The sequence below is a fragment of the Uloborus diversus genome, chromosome 2 (genome assembly GCF_026930045.1).
Source record: "Uloborus diversus isolate 005 chromosome 2, Udiv.v.3.1, whole genome shotgun sequence".
Classification (NCBI taxonomy): Eukaryota; Metazoa; Arthropoda; class Arachnida; order Araneae; family Uloboridae; genus Uloborus; species Uloborus diversus.
This window is the reverse complement of record NC_072732.1, coordinates 199,416,152-199,434,169: the sequence shown is the minus strand read 5'-3', so window position 1 is coordinate 199,434,169 and position 18,018 is coordinate 199,416,152. Positions and strand designations below refer to the sequence as shown.

The following is an 18,018-nucleotide window of genomic DNA, read 5'->3' as shown; positions in this document are numbered from 1 at the left end:
GTCTTTCCGAGACAGAAAAATACCAACAAAATGTCTATCATTTCTTATTTTGTGCGGAATATCACACTGTATAGGACCAGGGAGTTCAATAACTTCAAATTGACACTCAAAAGATCTTTATAATTATAGGATTATAAGATTAGCAGCATTGCCAACCTATCCAACCTATTTTGTAAAATATTTTTTTCAAACTGATATTACAACTTTCCAGCAAGGCCTCCTTTTAAGTCTTCTACGTTTTGTGAAAAAGTCAAATATGCTAAATAACTTGAAGAGGTGTAAAATTGATTCACATAAAGATGATTCAGTTTCTTTTTTAAGCTACTTTACGCAAATGGTTGGCTTCCGTATTGACAAAATTTTGATCTCTCTGCCGAAATATTTTTGCGATAATGATCCAAAACCCCATTATACTTTTAATTGATGAATTAACTAAGAAACGGTTACACTTCTATTCAACAATTTATTTCAACAGCGCAAGAAAAAATTCTGTACTTTTTTGATGTTAGTTTGAAAAACGGAATCAGAAACGAAATAGCCGAAAGCATCCTAGAAGTAAAACTTGACTTTCCGCTGTTTTCTAAATTTAGATTAGCCAAGAATTTGGCTGAGATATTTGTCCTACAAAATATGGTGACACTAATACCGCTTAAATTCTTACTCTTTTCTCCCTACTACAGTCTATTTACACAGCTCCCACTTCTGTGAAGCAAAATGTTTTTTTTTAGTGCATTCGGTTTGTAACTCAAACTGAAATCGTGACACAGTAAATGACTCCCCCTCAAAAAATTGTAGAGAAACCCTAACTTAAGGGCACGCAAGCATATAACATGTTACTGTGAAAGCAAGAAAAATGGCTTCGGCAGCTGATACCAACAATCACATACTAACGATATCGGCGTAAAACCGAATGTTTCCGGTGAATCACCGGTGAAAACTGACATTCTCCAATTTCGGTCTTTTATGGTAATGAATATTCTGTATAGAACAAATTTGATTAAAGACAAAACTTCAACAAGAAAAAAAAAACGGAAATCTTTCAGATACTGAGAGTACCCTATAGCATATTTCTTCACTATTTTATTTTTTTGAAAACTCACCCCCTCCCCTCTCAACAAAAAAAAAAAAAATCTCTCGATAATCAACAAGAAATTGTTGCAACAGTAATACTTGTTTCGTAAAGAATGTCTTCTTCAAAAGAATGTCTTCTTTCTTTTCGGCGTGGGAGTTACCAAATTCTCAGTAAGACCATAAAACAAAATAAATAATTGCCTTTCAGAATTACTGGAATAACAATTTCGATGTTACAATAAAAACAAACCTATTATTTTCTACTTTTAAAATTAAATGTTCAACCGCCATCATATAAAAGATAGTAGGAGCGCAATAAAACAATTTCCGCTCTATTACGTTTGAATTAAAGCCAAGTACATGACAGTAGAGAAATACTTTTCACTAATAAGCCTTATTCATTCTTAGTTGTTAGTCAAAATATGTCTTCGTTCACTGGCGGATACGAAGGAATTTATGAGTTTAGAATGTTTCTAGAAGCAAATGAGATTTGCTACTGTGTTTGAAGAGTTGCCCCGAATTTAAATTTTTGGGAGGGCGCGATTCTCGATTTGACCAATCGAAATCTAATTTTCCGTTGAATGATATTAATTTTTACCGAATAAACTCCAAATTTTGTCGAATCATGATAATTTGCCGAATAAGGTAACTTTTGGGAGACCACGGTGACTTCCCATCGGGACACCCCTGTGTGTTTGATACCCATACTACGCGTGGAGTGACACCCCTGGTTCTTACGGGAACAATTTATTTTTGGAGGTCCTTCTTTACTAATAATAAAGCTGAAAGTCTCTCCTGTCCGGATATATGTGACGTGAATAGCGCCTAGACCATTCGGCCGATTTTCATGAAAGTTAGCACAAAATTAGTTTGTAGCATGGGGGTGTACACCTCGAAGCGATTTTTCGAAAATTCGATTTTGTTCTTTTTCTATTCCAATTTTAACAACATTTTCCCGGGCAAAATTATCATAAGATGGACGAGTAAAGAGATCTTTCAATTTTCTACTACGGGCAAAGTCGTGCGGGTGCCACTAGTCTTTTATAAATGAAAAACGGCAGTGAAATAATAACTGTATGTATTAATGATGCACACATTAAACTAATTTAATCATATTTATAACCTTATTAAAATTAATCAAACGACATTTTTTCTACCTATAAATCTTACATTCAGTACATTGTTATACGAGTATCTCAGACAAGACAATACCCTTTAGTTCTGAAGGAAAAAATAGAGAGAAAATGAAAGTGTATTCAAAATAATAACTTTTCAAGCCTTAAGTTTCTTAGCTCGATCAGAAAAGTATATAATAATTATTTTATGTGCTTTTCTGTAATGCTTTTAAAATTATGTATGATATCAGAATTTACAAAAACTAGAAACTGTCGAAAAATGGACTTAATCGTATCGGCACAGACCTCTGTCTAAACTAATGAAATTGTGATACGTTTGCTATTTCTTATAATCATTTTACCAGCAATTGACAAAGAATATTCTGAATATAATCGTTGAGGGGCGTATACAGACTACCATTTTGGGTGATCATGCAAGGAATGACTGCCCCCCCCCCCCCCATCTTCCCATACGAATGAACCTACCGTATTGGGGGCGAAAAACTTCTGAAACTGCCTTGGGTGGCAATAAAAAGCGTAAAATCGACCATTAATAATGCACCTGATAGGCCAAAAACGTTACTAATTAATTTCATAAGAAATGAAAAGAGGTAGTATTTCAATTATTTACTTTTCAAATTGGTTAATGAATTAAACAGATTACTGCAATTGTTTACTTTTTAGTCATAAATTGTTTTAACACAACGTTGATGTATAATAGTGTCAACGGATTAGAAGGGGGGGGGGACACGATCTCTCTGACCTTCTCCATGCATCCGCCCCGGCTTACAATACTGTTCTTTTTAAAGAAAAGAAGAAGAAAGTTATTTTCAAAAACTGATTGAGAAGGTTTGAAATTTGATGTTCAGATATGACAAACGAATTACCTAACACATACCATAGGTTATAGGGGATTTTTTTTTTTTTAAATTTATGGAGAGAATTTTCATTTATAAACACAAATAATAAGTGCTGGATTTTCGACCGGAAGAAGAAACGTAGATTTGAAACTGCCACACGTACTCATCTTCCTAAAGTCATATTTTTAACTTTAAATAAAGAAAGGGGGGAAACATATCATGAGTGACTTGACACACCTAACATATGTCAGGGGTACACCTAACATATGTCAGGGGTGACAAGAGCAAAGGAGCACTCTCCTAAACATCCCCAAAAAGAAAGAGCCCTCCAAAAAAGGGGAAAATACTTCTCAAAACACGCCCCCCCCCCTAAAAGTTTCAACGACGCAGTCCGCGCCATGACCCTCCCCCCTCCTAGATGAGCACCCCTGCATTTTTTAATTACTAAAAAGTTTTGGTGAAAAATCTATTGCTTTGAAGACAAGATAGATAGGAACAGTTTCCAGTGTAAAAAGATGCAATTTTAGGCTGTGTGTAGCGACGTCAAAAGAAGGACAGAGTTGGAGGGTCGGGGACAACCCGCTCCGTCTCTCTCCCCGGAACTTAAATTTGAAATTTTAGTCAATCTTTGATGGAGTTAGGGGAAGAGAGTGCTCTAGAAAAGTAATTGAAATTAGAAGGCAAAAATGCTATTTTACTCGAAATCAGAAGTTAGGGTCCCCTTCCAATTTTTCTTCTTTTTTTCCGAAATTGATGTCATTTTTAAGTTATTGACATCATTTGTCATTAGTGACGTTGCTGATATAAGTCAAGTAGATGGGAGGGGTGATTTAAGGATTTAACCATGGAAAACAACTTAAACAAAGCATATCCCCCTCCAATTTTATTTTCTAGCTATGTGTCACAGTTAGGGGGTCCAGAGCTTCTACTGGGAACTTTCAGAAATTTAAGTTTTAAAAACGCAATTTTATGATACCTTTTGTCATGGTAAGGGAATGGAAAAGGTTCGGGGCCATTTCTCTAGAAAGTTTCCAGGATTGAACTCTAAAAAATGCAATTTTAGGCTATCCTTAGTAACGTTAGGAGGGGACAAACACCAAAGAGAATTTTTCTGTCATGAAGTCTATCGTTATCTTAAAAAAATACAGAAGACTTTTTTTCGAACAAAAAAGAGAGAGAGAGAGAAGAAAAAAAAGCACCATCATTTCAGATTAGTTTGGCAGCTGACAAAACTATATGACATGATAAAAACTACTCCTAACACAATATAGAGTACAAAAATTAGCAAGTGAAAAAAGGGTCGATTTTTCTTAAAGTTCTTGGTGAAAATTTTTGGTTGCTAAAATAAATACACAAAGCTTGTTCTTCTCAATATACTGATTCAAGAAGATTATCGATTTCAATATTATATTTCTAAAGATGTCAGAAATCATTTTTTACTTTCGGATCAAGACTTTAGTTTAACAATAAAGGTCTTTAGTTTTATTCACAAAACACGAAAAAAAAAATCAATTTCCATTCTTCAAACAAAGTATAGCAAGTTTCATAACTGAAAAACACAGGATTTAAGAGGTCAGCTCCTCAACACATATTTTAGACTTTAAAGAAAATCATAAATGGATACTTACAATAACAATGCTATGAATTAAGAAAACAACATGTTGTCAATGAAACAAACAAAAGAAAACCTTTTTCCGTTTTAAAATTCCAATGTGCCTAATTAATATCCAAATTTCAAGCATGAGAACCCGCAGCAATTTTCAAACCATTCGATTATTTGCTTCAATGACGATCTTAAGCTTTGGGGTAAAATATTGAAATTAGTGGTGATTTGAAAAAAAAAATATCAATTATGCTTTGAAAACAACTTTTTCTATTTTTTTTTTTTTTTATTTATTAATAAGACTATAATGTCTTAATAAGATGAAAAAAAAATACAATTAATAGATTACTTGCATTAAGTTATTTCTAAAGCAAACTTAACGGACATTATCACCTATAATATTCCTTAAAGGGTTAACTTTTTAAGATATACTCACCTAACATCACAATGTCATATCCAACAGGTGGTCTAAGCATCCGTCTTCCCCATGCAGATCGCACAACCTCCAAGAAGTAGTCCGTACCACCAACAAGTAAAGTCGTTGGCCGAACAAATCCTTTGTATTCCAAACTTTTAACACTTTGCACTAAACAAGGATTCCAGTAACACTCACAGTTCTCACGAGTAAAATCTTCGAATACCTCAGGTCCAAACTCGTATTCGGAAATTTCTTCGCACCCTTTGCAGCGCCGGTCTTCCTCTTGTGCAACCTCCTTGCGAAGCCGGCGCTGAAATTTCTTCTTAGTTTTGGCATTATCACTTGATGGTGTGGCTGTGGCTCTTTTTAAAACTATGGCCAAGCCACGGGTCAGTAAGTATTTTTTGTTTTCCGGTTTTATTCCGGGTGATTTTTGAACCGGAGACATAATAAACCTAACAGTTTATTTTCTTCAACAATTGAAAGGAAAACTTAACGAAACATCGCCACCAAATGTACACTTTTCGTTCTATAAAAACATTCTCTTATAGTTCTCTCAAACATAGCTATGAAATATCCGCAGAGCAATTCACGCGCATTAAAATATACTCCAATATTTTCCAATTAGTAGACGATAAAATCATATCATAGCATATCCTGCAGTCACGAAAAAAACTTGCGTAACGTTTAAAACAACTTCACATTGCACATTTCAAATCAAAACTTAATAGTCATTCATTCACTTTCCGCATTTGACGAAGTTTTTGTTAAAAGACCTTGTCCCGATAATCCATATTTTAAACATAGTTTGCAAATAAAAATCCTTTCCTGAGAAAAAATATTTAGGCCATATTATTTCCAGGTTTTAATTGTATAATATACATTCGTGCATTCGATACTTATAAAGGTTCCATCAAGTGACAAAAAAATGATGTTATTATCCTTGTTGTCATAAAGGAAGAGTAAATATTCAACAAATTGAAATGGCCTAAATATCGACTACCAAGAAACATAAACACAAATCTATTCTTTCACATACAAAAAAAATTTTCATTTGGAGGTTATCTTTTCCAATGATGAATCACTCACCCCAAAGACAAAACTCGAAATTTTACGTCATCGAAGGGAACAAACAAAACAAACTCACGACATCGTCTGCGTTTGTATTTAAACAATTTCATTCTTCACCATATTCATCTGATACTTCCGGTGAAAAAATCCCGAAACGGAAAAATAACATTTCTTCAACTTCAGCACAAGACGCGTCGGCTATGAATAAACCGTCCCGACTGCAACTTCGGACATTTGTGATGTGAAGTGAGGAAACACACGTGCAAACTTTTCTCCTCGCATACCTCCGCGCATGCGCTGACGTCTCCAAACCTGTTCTGTCTGCTCGCTAATTCCGAAAAATTGCATTCGGATGCTGTTGCTGTTTTCTGTTTTAATGCTTTGTTTCCTTTTTTTTTTATTTTTATCGCCGCCGAGTGACATGGTCGGAACGGCTTTAACATCTTCAAGATTTTTCTTTTCTTTTTTCGTTCTTTAAAAACTATCTTCAAAAACAAATTGGGAGGAATGAGCAGTTTGTTTTTGTCGAACTTTTAACTTTATTTTTTTGTTGCGGCAAGACTGAAGTAAACAAATAAATTAAATAAGCATTTCAAAACATTACTTTTTTAAAATTCTCGAATCGTATTTTGTCTTTTTTGTGCGCTCATAGTGGTACCTATTTTAGTTCATCGATATTTTCATTTTTTTACAAATGAAACTGGAGTTGATAAGTTTTGATTATAGGGTCGGGACAATAATCAATGTCACGTCTCTTGTAGATTTTGTAAAAATATTTTTTATTTAATCAGAAAAAAGCAGTTTTAACTAGTATTTAAAAAAAAAAAAGACAATGAATAAAACTGGGGGAGGGGTCATACTGTGCAATTATTTTTATTTTTAATCCCCTCCCCCTGCCATGTTTCAGCTTTTTACATACATTTAAATGTTGCGACAAGATGTGAAAAATGAAATAATGACAATATTTGGAGTCTGTTAATTAAAATTGAAAATATTCATTGGTGAAATTTCTGCTCAGATATAAATTATAGTGCCGTCGCGTCGCTAAGGTAGGCGGAGGGAGTGGTCCACCCCGTCTGGGGGGTAGCACCCAAAGTGGAATTGCAATCTTTTGAAATTTATAAATACTCTAATTCAGAAAATTTCCCCCAATAATAAAAATTATATTTACTCTACCAAACGCAACTGTATCACCACGGGGAAGGTGTGGGGGACGCTTGTGTTGATGGAATGGAGGACTGCTACTGAATTAGGTTTGAGAATTTGTGAAAAATACAAATGCTTCAGTTCTGAAATTTTCCCACAACATTTAAAATTACATTTAATCTCAAACAGAGTAGCGTCCCTACGGGGGGGGGGGGCTTTGGTTCCGCTGACATTCTTTGGGGGGGGGGGGTTGACATCCAAAATGCATTTAAGAATTTCTGAAAATATAAATACTGAAGTCCTGATACATTTTAAATTATATTTAATTCATCAAACGCAAGGGCATCAATATGGGGGTAAGGGAGGGGCTTGCGTCGAGTGTGAGAGACCCGTGAGAGAGTGACATCCAAAATTTATTTAAGAGTTTTCTAAAAAATCTGAATACTAAAATCTCAATGAATTTTTAACTAAATTTACTCTTGTAAGAGTTTAAAAAAAGTTAATCACACGTTAGCTCAAAAGAAAAAAAGAAACTACCTTTTTACTTCCTTTTACAAAAAAGGAAGTATTGTATTCGCGAAAAAAATTTCACTCAAAATTCGGCTTTAATTTCCATTTTACTCACCCCTGAATTAACGTTGAGTTTTGTTTTCAACCCGACCACACGTGGATAAGTACCTAAGAACGTGTAGACACCGAAATATCCATTTTGACATTCCCCGAGTTTATTACAACGACTTTTCTCGTGACGTCCGTATGTACGTATGTATGTGCGGATATGCGGATGTGCGGATGTATGTCGCATAACTCAAGAACGGTATGTCTTAGAAAGTTGAAATTTGGTACGTAGACTCCTAATTGGGTCTAGTTGTGCACCTCTCGTTTTGGTTCCATTCGGATGTTTCTAAAGGGGTCTTTGGTCCCTTTTTGGGGGGAAATCATTGTTAATTTCGATGTAAACACAAGTGGTGTTAGAATTCATGAAAACTCTTGGCAATACATCGCCAAGATTTTGGTCGTCAAGTTTTATCGCCAACTTGGCGACAAATTTGGCGGATTTTTTTTTTTTTTTTTTTTTTTTTTTGTTTCATCTGGTTTCAATTTGTCCATTGTTGTGATGTTTAGAGAGTTAACTATTGAATCACATTAAAATTGTTTAAATTGGTGTAAAAGTCATGTGATGCACACATCACCTTGTTTTTCTTATTTTGTTAAATTTATTATTCGTAAGACATAAACACCGTTGTCATCCGGTGATGGCCGAATATTTGAAGACATCATTTTAGACTACTTTTGATTTGTTTATTATTATTATAGATGCATTCGAAGCATTTAGAATTTTAGTAGACGTGTTTGCAAAAATTTTTATATAGATCTGAGGAGAACATTTTTTATTTTGTTTAAGGTGGGAAAAGGGATAAAATATAGCAGTGCCGTACCAGTGCCCCGAATTTAAGTAATAACTCAATTTAAAACTTAATTTAAGCCACCAGCCTATATTGTAAGCTTAGTCAGAATGGATGTGACTGTAATCATTTCTAACATTTGTGCGTGTGTTGGTAAACAGAAAAGAAAAACTACTGAGCGTTGTTTTTTTTCTTTTTTTATTTATTTTAATAAGAACATTTTAGTATTGTACATATATATAAATATATATATATATATATATATATATATATATATATATATATATATATATATATATATATATATATATATATATATATATATATATATATATATATATATATATATATATATATATATATATATATATATATATATAACTATAACAATTATAATAAAAGTGAAAATTATTGAAAAGACCACACCAAAAGCCCATGGATGCGCAACGCAGCAAATCTGAAAAGTCAAGTAAATATAAAATATAAAATATGCAAGCAAATACCAAATATTAAACAAATTATATAAAAATAATGATGATAAAAAGGAAAATTGCATATAGCTATTTAATAGGAAAAGACCAAGTAAGAGTCCAGAGCTCATCAGCCGTGGAGGATTCATTAAATATGGTCAAAAGTAGGACTCGACCGATGCATCGGCGCCGATGGTTCAACAATTTAGCCATCGGCATCTGCATCGGCGGCCGATGCTAACTTGCAGGAAACATCGGCCCATCGGCCTTAAAAAACATCGAAAAGCCGATAGAATTGGCCGATGTTTTTGAAAAAAAAAAAAAAAAAGACCTTTGCTGTTTTACTTTTTAATACAAAGTAAAGGGAGTTACTGTTTTCATAGAAAATTGTTTACTTAAATTTCAGTATGACACCCCTAACAGTCACCCCTGAAAGAGTTTTTAAAACTGCATTCTTAGGTACCAAACAAGTTAATTATTGCTTTGTTTCTTGCAGCTGGATGTACGTATGTATCTCTCATAAGTTATAAATCAAAAATGGTAAGCTGTAGAAAGATAAATTTTCGCATGTGGAGTGTGCGTACGTTCCAGTTGTGCACTTCCCTTTTTGTTTTCGATCGCGTGTTCTGAAAAGCCTGTTTACTCATTTTTTGTGGCTATTAATTACTTATTTCAATGCAAAACTAATATAGCGTCTCAGACTGACGATCATTTGGTGATATATTGCCGATTTAGAGACTATGGAAACAAATATGAGATGGCGAAACCGATTTTTGTGTCATTTAATTACAGTTGAACCGAAGATAATTTTTAATTTTTCGATATTTGTAATATGAATCACAGTAATGCATTCTTTTCTGTATCGCTTCGGCGGAGTTACAAGTTTGAGGCCCGTCGAAATACATTTTGGGGCCCTATTTCTCTATCATAGAAGTTGTAAAACATTTATCAGAAGAATTTTTGTAACTCCTACGGTGTCCCTGTGGTTATGAGGCCTCTCGCGCAATTGCAACATTTGCTATATTTTAAATCCGCCACTGCACGTCAAAACAAACTCGGATGCAAGTTTTGAAAAGCTTTCTGCTCAATGTTTATGATTATTTTGAACTCTATTTTTATAATGACTATTTTTTTAATTTCCGAGAACACTTGCGTGCCCCTCCTCCCACTCCCTCAATTTCTGAAATTAAACTCTAGTTGTACTCCTGAGTTGTTTAAAACTAATACCATTCATAAAACTAGGACTTTTTTTTCAATTTTTATCTATTGTTTAGGAAGACATTAGAGCATTAATGTAAGAAATTGATTAAAGACGTTTTGAATAGTGACATAATTCGGAAATCAAGATTTTTGAATTTTTTCTTCGGAAGTGCTGAAGTAGATTCAGAAACTCTTCCGAGGCGATGGTGGTAGCGGTTCTGTACTAAAACGAGCTAAAGTGTGCCTCACATGACTTCTTTTTACCCCCAACTTAATGTTATTTCCCCATTATTGGCAATTTGAATGTGATTCAATAGTTAAAACTCTTTAAATATCACCAACTGTGGCCAAATTGAAACCAGATTGAAAAAAATAATAAATATATTTTTTAAATCGCCAAATTTGTCGCCAAGTTGGTAACAAAACTTGGCGACCAAAAGACTGGCAAATTATCGTCAAGTGTCCGCCAAATTATAACACCACTTGAGTTTGCATCGAAATTAACAATGACTCCCCTCCCCCCAAAAAGAGGCAAAAGACCCCTCTAAAAACACCCGATTGCAACCAAAAGAGGAGGTGCACAACTAGACCCCACCAGGAGTCTACAAACCACATTTCAACTTTCTAGGACATACCGTTCTTGAGTTATACGATATACATACATACGGACGTCACGAGAAAATTCGTTGTAATTAACTCGGGGATTGTCAAAATGGATATTTCGGGGTCTATACGTTCTTAGGCACTGATCCGCGGGTGGTCGGGTTCAAAAAAAAAAAAAAAAGAACAGTCAACATTCATTTAGGGGTGAGCAAAATGGAAATTAAGGCTGATTTTTGAGTGAAATTTCTTTCGCAAATACTTCCTTTTTTTGTAAAAGGAAGTAAAAATGAGGCCGAAGTATGAGTCACTCCAAAATCAGAGGGTGACTCCCCCTAATCCTCCCTCGTCGTTTCAAGCATTTCTTAAATATTTAGCGATTATTTATTTTAGTCAAGAAATGTCATTTTGCCGTATTTCTCATACTTGTTTCACCTATATTTCTTAATGCGCCATGTTTTTTGCATCAATAATAGCGATCGATTTTTTTTCTGTTGTAAGTAGTTATTTTTATGTATTTACATTAAATCAATGAATAAGATATTTTCGTTTTTTATAGAAAAGTTTCAAGGATTTTCTATTATGCAATTTTTTAAATTTCAGAAAATTGTTAAATTGAAACATTTAATTTGAACTTGTTTGAAAAGCTTCATAAAAGATTAAACAATCAAATTGTTCAATATTACGTGTGCAAACATCAGACCAAGTAGTATATGTATTCAGTTATTAACTTAATGTAAATATTGAGTTTGTTTTTTGTAGCGGCGTTTAAAGAACCTCGCTCTTTTCATGGCTATTTCTTTTTTCAGCAAAATTTATGCCACAGTTATAGCTTTCATGAAAAATGCAAACTTTTCTATTCATAAATTTTAAATAAGTATAAAAATATTCCTATTTTGATTTAATATTGTAATTCATCTGTAACATTTTTTTTTTTTTTTGTTTAATTTGATGACTAAAAAATGTCTACGTGCAATTTTCCCACTTTAATTGCGTAATTTTTTGACGGTTTCAAAGTTTTATTATTTTTTTTTAATAATTAAACAACATAATTTAACGTTTTTTAACTACGTTTAATGTACCTAAATTCATACATTATTACAATATTACTGAAATCTTAGTGGAATGTTCAATTTAAAAAAAACAAAACAAATCAATTGGTTATTAAACAGTCTCTTTGTTTTTCATCCTTTTTTTTTTCTTTCTTTTTTTTTTTGACTGTTGTTCCTTCTCTTTCATCATACACCAGTCAAAAAAAAAAGGAGAAGCATAACTACACTCTATACAGATTGTACGTAGTACGATCCCAAAGTTCGGGAACAAGCTGAATAAAACCTTATTCAGAATAGTTTACATTACCGATGCACATCCACCTTCAAAACGTCACCTTGAAAGACTATACTTCTGCCAGTGTTCATATAACTTTTGGGAACATGCCTGGAAGCCATTTTTTGCTACCTTCTATGATGCAGCTTTATCTTCTCCTGGCGGAAGAAAGCGGCGTCCATGCAAATGTTTTTTTGCTGGTAAAAGTCACATGAAGCTAACTCCGACGAAACGTTATTTTATTTGTTTGTCATATCAGAGTATTGACCAATCAAACCGTGCATTCTCACCATGAAAATCGCCTTCTTTCCCACGATGAAGTTAAAGCAGCAGCGCAAGAGGCCTTACAGGAGGTTGCGAAAAATGTCTTCCAGGAGTGCTTAAAAAAGCTACATGAACGTTGGCAGAAGTGCATAGTCGTTCAAGCTGACTATTTTGTAGATAGATGTGCTTCGGTAATGTGAACTATTCAGGGTAAGGATTTATAAAACTTGTCCTCGAACTTTTAGATCATACGTATGAGTTTTCAATTTACTATTTCATAACGTTTTTGAGTGACGCAATTTTATGCGCATGAAGACATCACAAGAGAATTTGCGATAATTAGCTAAGGAGGGTTCAAAATGGATATTTCGGTCATCTATATGTTCTTAGGTACATATGCATGTACGGATGTGGCGAAAAAACTTGAAGTATAAATTGGGTAATCGTAAAATAGAAATTTAAGTCGAAATCTGATTTTTTTTTGTGATTACAATTCCTTATTTGTAGAAAGGAAGTAAAGTGAAATGAATCAATGATTCTTTAAATCCCTGACAATCTTATCAATTTATTTCTGTTTGATTTTTTTTTTTTTTGCCATCGGCCAACAGCATCGGCCATCGGCCATCGGCAATCGGCCATTTGGAGGAAAACAATCGGCCATCGGCCATCGGCCATCTTTGAACAATCGGCCAACAATCGGCATCGGCCCATCGGCCAAAAAATGGCATCGGTCGAGCCCTAGTCAAAAGACCAAAAACTTTTTTAACTATGAACTAAAAGAGAATGTTTAAGCTCCAGTATATGCAATATAGAGTAACATTGGGCAAATGCACCACATGCTAAACTATAAACATTAAACAAGAGCTCAAACCTAAAACTAAAAGCAGGGGGTTTCGCCTCGACTAATTAGGAAAACAATTTCCGATAGGAAACTAATTTATCTTGCATTTGCCCAATGTTACTCTATATTGCATGTACTGGAGCTTAAACATTCTCTTTTAGTTCATAGTTAAAAAAAATTTTGGTCTTTTGACCATATTTAATGAATCCTCCACGGCTGATGAGCTCTGGATTCATACTTTGTCTTTTTCTATTAAATAGCTATTTGCAATTTGATTAAAATTTATTTTGTTGCCGTTGAAAGGCCAATAGCCCAATTGGTAAAAGAATCTTGCTAACAACACAAAGGTCATAGTATCAATCATCCTCCCACGGGTCGGAAAATAGTGTTTTTGAATGACTAATATTCTACAACTGAATTGAGTCATTTCAGGAGGGATTTAAAACCACAGTTGCATTGTTATACTGAAATATTGAAATCAGAGAAAAGAAATGTTTTTTCAACATAGTAAATCGCAGTATCATAGTATCATATTTATTACTTCTGAAAAGGTTTTTTTATGGGAGGGGAGGGGAGGGGGGACGCCCGAACTTTCTTTGTTCTCCATCAAACTTCAAAAACATTACGTCATTTTGAAGATTTCTAGAGAAAAAAAGTCTCATCTTTGCAATTTAAAGAAAAAAAAAGATTCAACAAAGACCAAAGTTTTTAGTTCTTTCAGTCGAACGCGAAATTTTCGCTAGGGTTAACTAGCAATCAGTACATATAAATTTAAAACAATAAATACGGTACTCCTTAATCCTCTAGACACCACAGACGAAAAAAAAAAGGCATTAGTAATTAATATTGATGACAAATATCAATGACAAATCAGTACCGGAATCCAAAAAGACTTGAATCACCCAATAAAACCACGAACAAATATCGATTTAAGATTCTAAAATTTTTCTCCCTGTCAAAAGGCACTGACCATTTCTAGCCCCAACGTTGCCCTTTGATCTCCCCCTGCAGAAGGAATATCTTCCACTTTTAGAATAATTGTCCCATTTCCCCGTCAGTTACTTTCCGATCTTTTACTCGATATGAAGAAGTAGAGAAAATCTCCGTTACTCGTCCGCATTTTGAAAGTTCCGCAGCTTTCGCAATCTTCGCGTTTTATGCTTGGCGTAACAGAAAGCATGTCTGTGGAACATCGGTCATCAAAAAACTCCTTCTGACATTATTGTAACATCTTCGAAACACCAAGAAAGCATTGTAGCTTCGAATTGAACAATACCACTTGTGATTATCTCACTCAAACCTACGGTGTAAAAAACTTAAATTTAAAGTTGGAAAATAGCGTGCAGAAAATCTTAATAATTGATTATTTGTTAAAATTTTATGTTGGACAATTTTAATGTGGTTGTTTTCATCAGTCAAGAGTACTAGTACACAGTGACTTTTAGTCACTGAAGTTGAGAGAATGAGTGAAAAAAATAGCATGGAGAGAAAAAATACTTTTATTTTCAAAACGTTTTCTTTTGATTAATTTTTTAAAATGTCCGATTTTTCAAACAAGGTGCGGTGTTTATGACGTCACAAGTGATGAACTTTGGCGCACAACTCCACTGGGGCGCTGAATGCTTACGCTTGCTGTATACCGCGTTTCCAGATTATGATAATTCAGAAGCGAATTTAATATTGCGCTCTACGCTTGCTATCAACTATATCGTTGCCCGTTCATACGAGTAAAGAAGCGAATTAAATATTGCACTCTGCGCTAATGGCATCCGTGAATGACATTTCATCATTGGGGATGTCATGTGCAGAAGCGCAGAGAAGGGAAATTGAATCTGCGCACTGAATAAAATAATTGTTAAAAGATAAAAAATTTTGTCAAATTATTTTTTAAATGGTCAAACCCTGTGTTTTTAAGCATGCTCTTTCAGAAAAAATTACTTTTAAAATTTCGGAAACGACCCCATTGGCGTCTACCCAGCAGTTTATTTAAGGGGATTCATATTTGCTCAGGTGCTTATAGTTGCAGAGAAAAAATCTTCTCATTTGCGAAATTAAGCATTTTTTTGAGCAATCACGATTGCTTATTGTTCTCACTTGACCATCCTTGATATTGTGGTTCCTTTTTCAGCTTGGACAGGGACCTCTGCAGCACCACGGCCCGCCGTCCTCTGCAGGCGCGGCTGTCCCACGGTCCTGAGCTATCCGCTTCTCCTGGTCGGAGGCGTCCATGTCCTACACACATGCTCACACACATACAAACACACAACTTCACCATATACACTCACACACGCCTACGTGCATACACACAGGTCTACGCACACACACAACTATGCACACGTAACCGCCCAGGAGGAGAGGCAGGCTTGGGGGGACGGGAGCCGTTTCTAGAAACAATAACTTCAATGAGTAGGGTCCTGTCGCAGTTCGTGATTGCGAAAAACATAATTTGAATTCAAAATTTCAGAATTCAAATTATTTTATTTTTAATTTTATTTTCTGTTTTTTCGTACTTTAATTTAAGACTGTTTTATGCCTCATATTTTCAGCCAATGTGTGTTTGTTTATAGAGAGGTAAAGAAGGTGTATACTCAATACATTTGAGCTATATATTTACAGGGATGCCCATTAGGGTGGGTCGAAAAAGGGAAATTTTTGATAAGAAACTTCAAAAAGCAAAAAGAGCTGTGTATTGTCCTCCTAAATAAAGAAAAAAATAATTTAATGAATTTATATTTATGTCTTCAGATCGCGCATTGGTTGCATTGTTGGAAAAAAAGTAAAAAATTGTCCAGTTTCAGCTATTTTTTGGAATATTCAAATATCTGAACTTTTTGTTCAAAAACCGTTGAAATACTTCCTCTTAACACTCTTTTCATGCATCAGTAAACATATTTACATTCCTTTACAATTTTTTGTTCGCGCATAAGTCTTAAAGTTTCATTAAATTAAACAAAAATCGACGTTTTTAGCTTACTTTTCACATTGCAGTATTTCTTCTTTTAAATTCCAGTTATAAATGTGCACTACACAGCTCTTTTTCGGGAATACAATTATATTTTATTACATTAACAACCCAGAACTCAACTCAAGTAGGTGGTTGCACTTTGTGTTTCAACCTGCAATTAACAAGAACAATTCTTACTTACATCACTTAAACGTTTTTGAAAAATAACTTGCATTAACAGTAACTATATGATTTTAAGTTCATATTTTCTACGTTTGAATCAAAGTTTGAAGTTGAACTAAGGACTCAGTTTTGACCTTGATGTTTGCGAGTATAAAGTTTTTCATAGAAATCCATCTCTTGTGTCTAATACCTCCAGTGAGTTTCTGCAGATTCACTGACCAGTTAAACAATCCTCTCAACAGCCCGACTGTGATTTGGAAATTTTAAGAATGTATACTTAAGCGAATGTACAGTTTCCAGAAATGATAAAATATTCTTGTAATCCTAAAAATATTTTATATGTTATCTGTAAAGTTATTTATATTTTCTCGTCACCCATGAGAAGACTAAAAACGGAGCCACTGCGTAGTTTGAAACCAAGTCTAGGCTGCGATTGGCTCTGATTTCGTTGCCACCAAATCTTGTGCGACATTAAAAAAAAAAAAAAAAAAAAAAAAACCGCGAAGTTTCTCCGTTATCAAAAACACTAGTTAGGGCAAACCTAACCTGGCAGCGTCGTAGTACTGTGATTAGAATCTGCGTACAGCCTTCACGATGCTGCCAGGTTAGGTAAGCAACAAATGTAGTTCTAAACTTTATTACAAAAGCATTTATTTTAATTTTCAATTGGAATTAATTACCAGATCATTTTACTGATATTTTCTCATACCGTTTAGCACTTTTTTGCTACCCTCAAAGACATTCGCGGCAAAAGGCTAGGAACACCTGTTCTAATGCAAATGCAAACGAAAAAGTAAACAAATTCTTTGGAAGTTACAAAATCACTTCCATTAGTATGGAAAGAGAAATTTGAACAGCCATTCTCAAATTATAAATGAAAGTAACAAACACCCGAAATCAGAAAGTAAAACGAGTTTTCAGCGAAAACAAATACTTGGAGAAGATAAAATTTCGAGAAAGTAAAGGAGTTAAAAATCGCCATGCAAACAGCGAGTGCCATATTATGTTGCAAATCCTTCAAAGGTTAAGGTACGACATACAAATGCAGTAACTTATGAATACATCGTTCATTGAACTTTTATTTTATTTTACTTTACTTGGTTCATGGTAAAGGACAGAAACAATTTGAGAAAAATTCGAGGATTATTTAAATTATATGTAGTAGTAACTGTCTTTAAAGTAATTAATGGTTTTTAATTTCGTATAATAATATGCCTGGTATTAGTTATACGTTGAGATTTTTCAATTCCTTTTTGAAAGCGTCCGAAATGAAAATCGCTTTCTATTTTAATGAGTTCTTTCCTCTAAAGTGAAATTTGGTTCCTACATATCCAAACAAAATTGCAGTTGTAAATCCACGAAACTATAGTAAGATGGTAATGAGGTATCATCGGTGTGTGGTAAAATAATTGTAGTTTTCAGATTTCTAATTTAGTATTTAATTGTCTTTTTCTAGTCTAGTGTTTACCAGTAGATATTTTATACAGCAATAACTCCAAG

At 34.0% G+C, this 18,018-nt stretch overlaps 1 protein-coding gene across 1 annotated transcript in view; it reads right to left on the bottom strand.

Moving 5' to 3' along the window:
- Window positions 1-5,403, bottom strand: part of LOC129216755 (storkhead-box protein 2-like) — a 168,611-nt gene extending 163,208 nt beyond the window's left edge. The window contains exons 1-2 of the mRNA XM_054850972.1: window positions 5,328-5,403; window positions 5,086-5,235 (exon numbers count right to left, since the gene is read on the bottom strand). Coding sequence (XP_054706947.1) covers window positions 5,086-5,235; window positions 5,328-5,403 — 226 coding nt within the window. The remainder of the gene's footprint in view (window positions 1-5,085; window positions 5,236-5,327) is intronic.
- Between the last annotated feature and the right edge of the window lie 12,615 nt (window positions 5,404-18,018).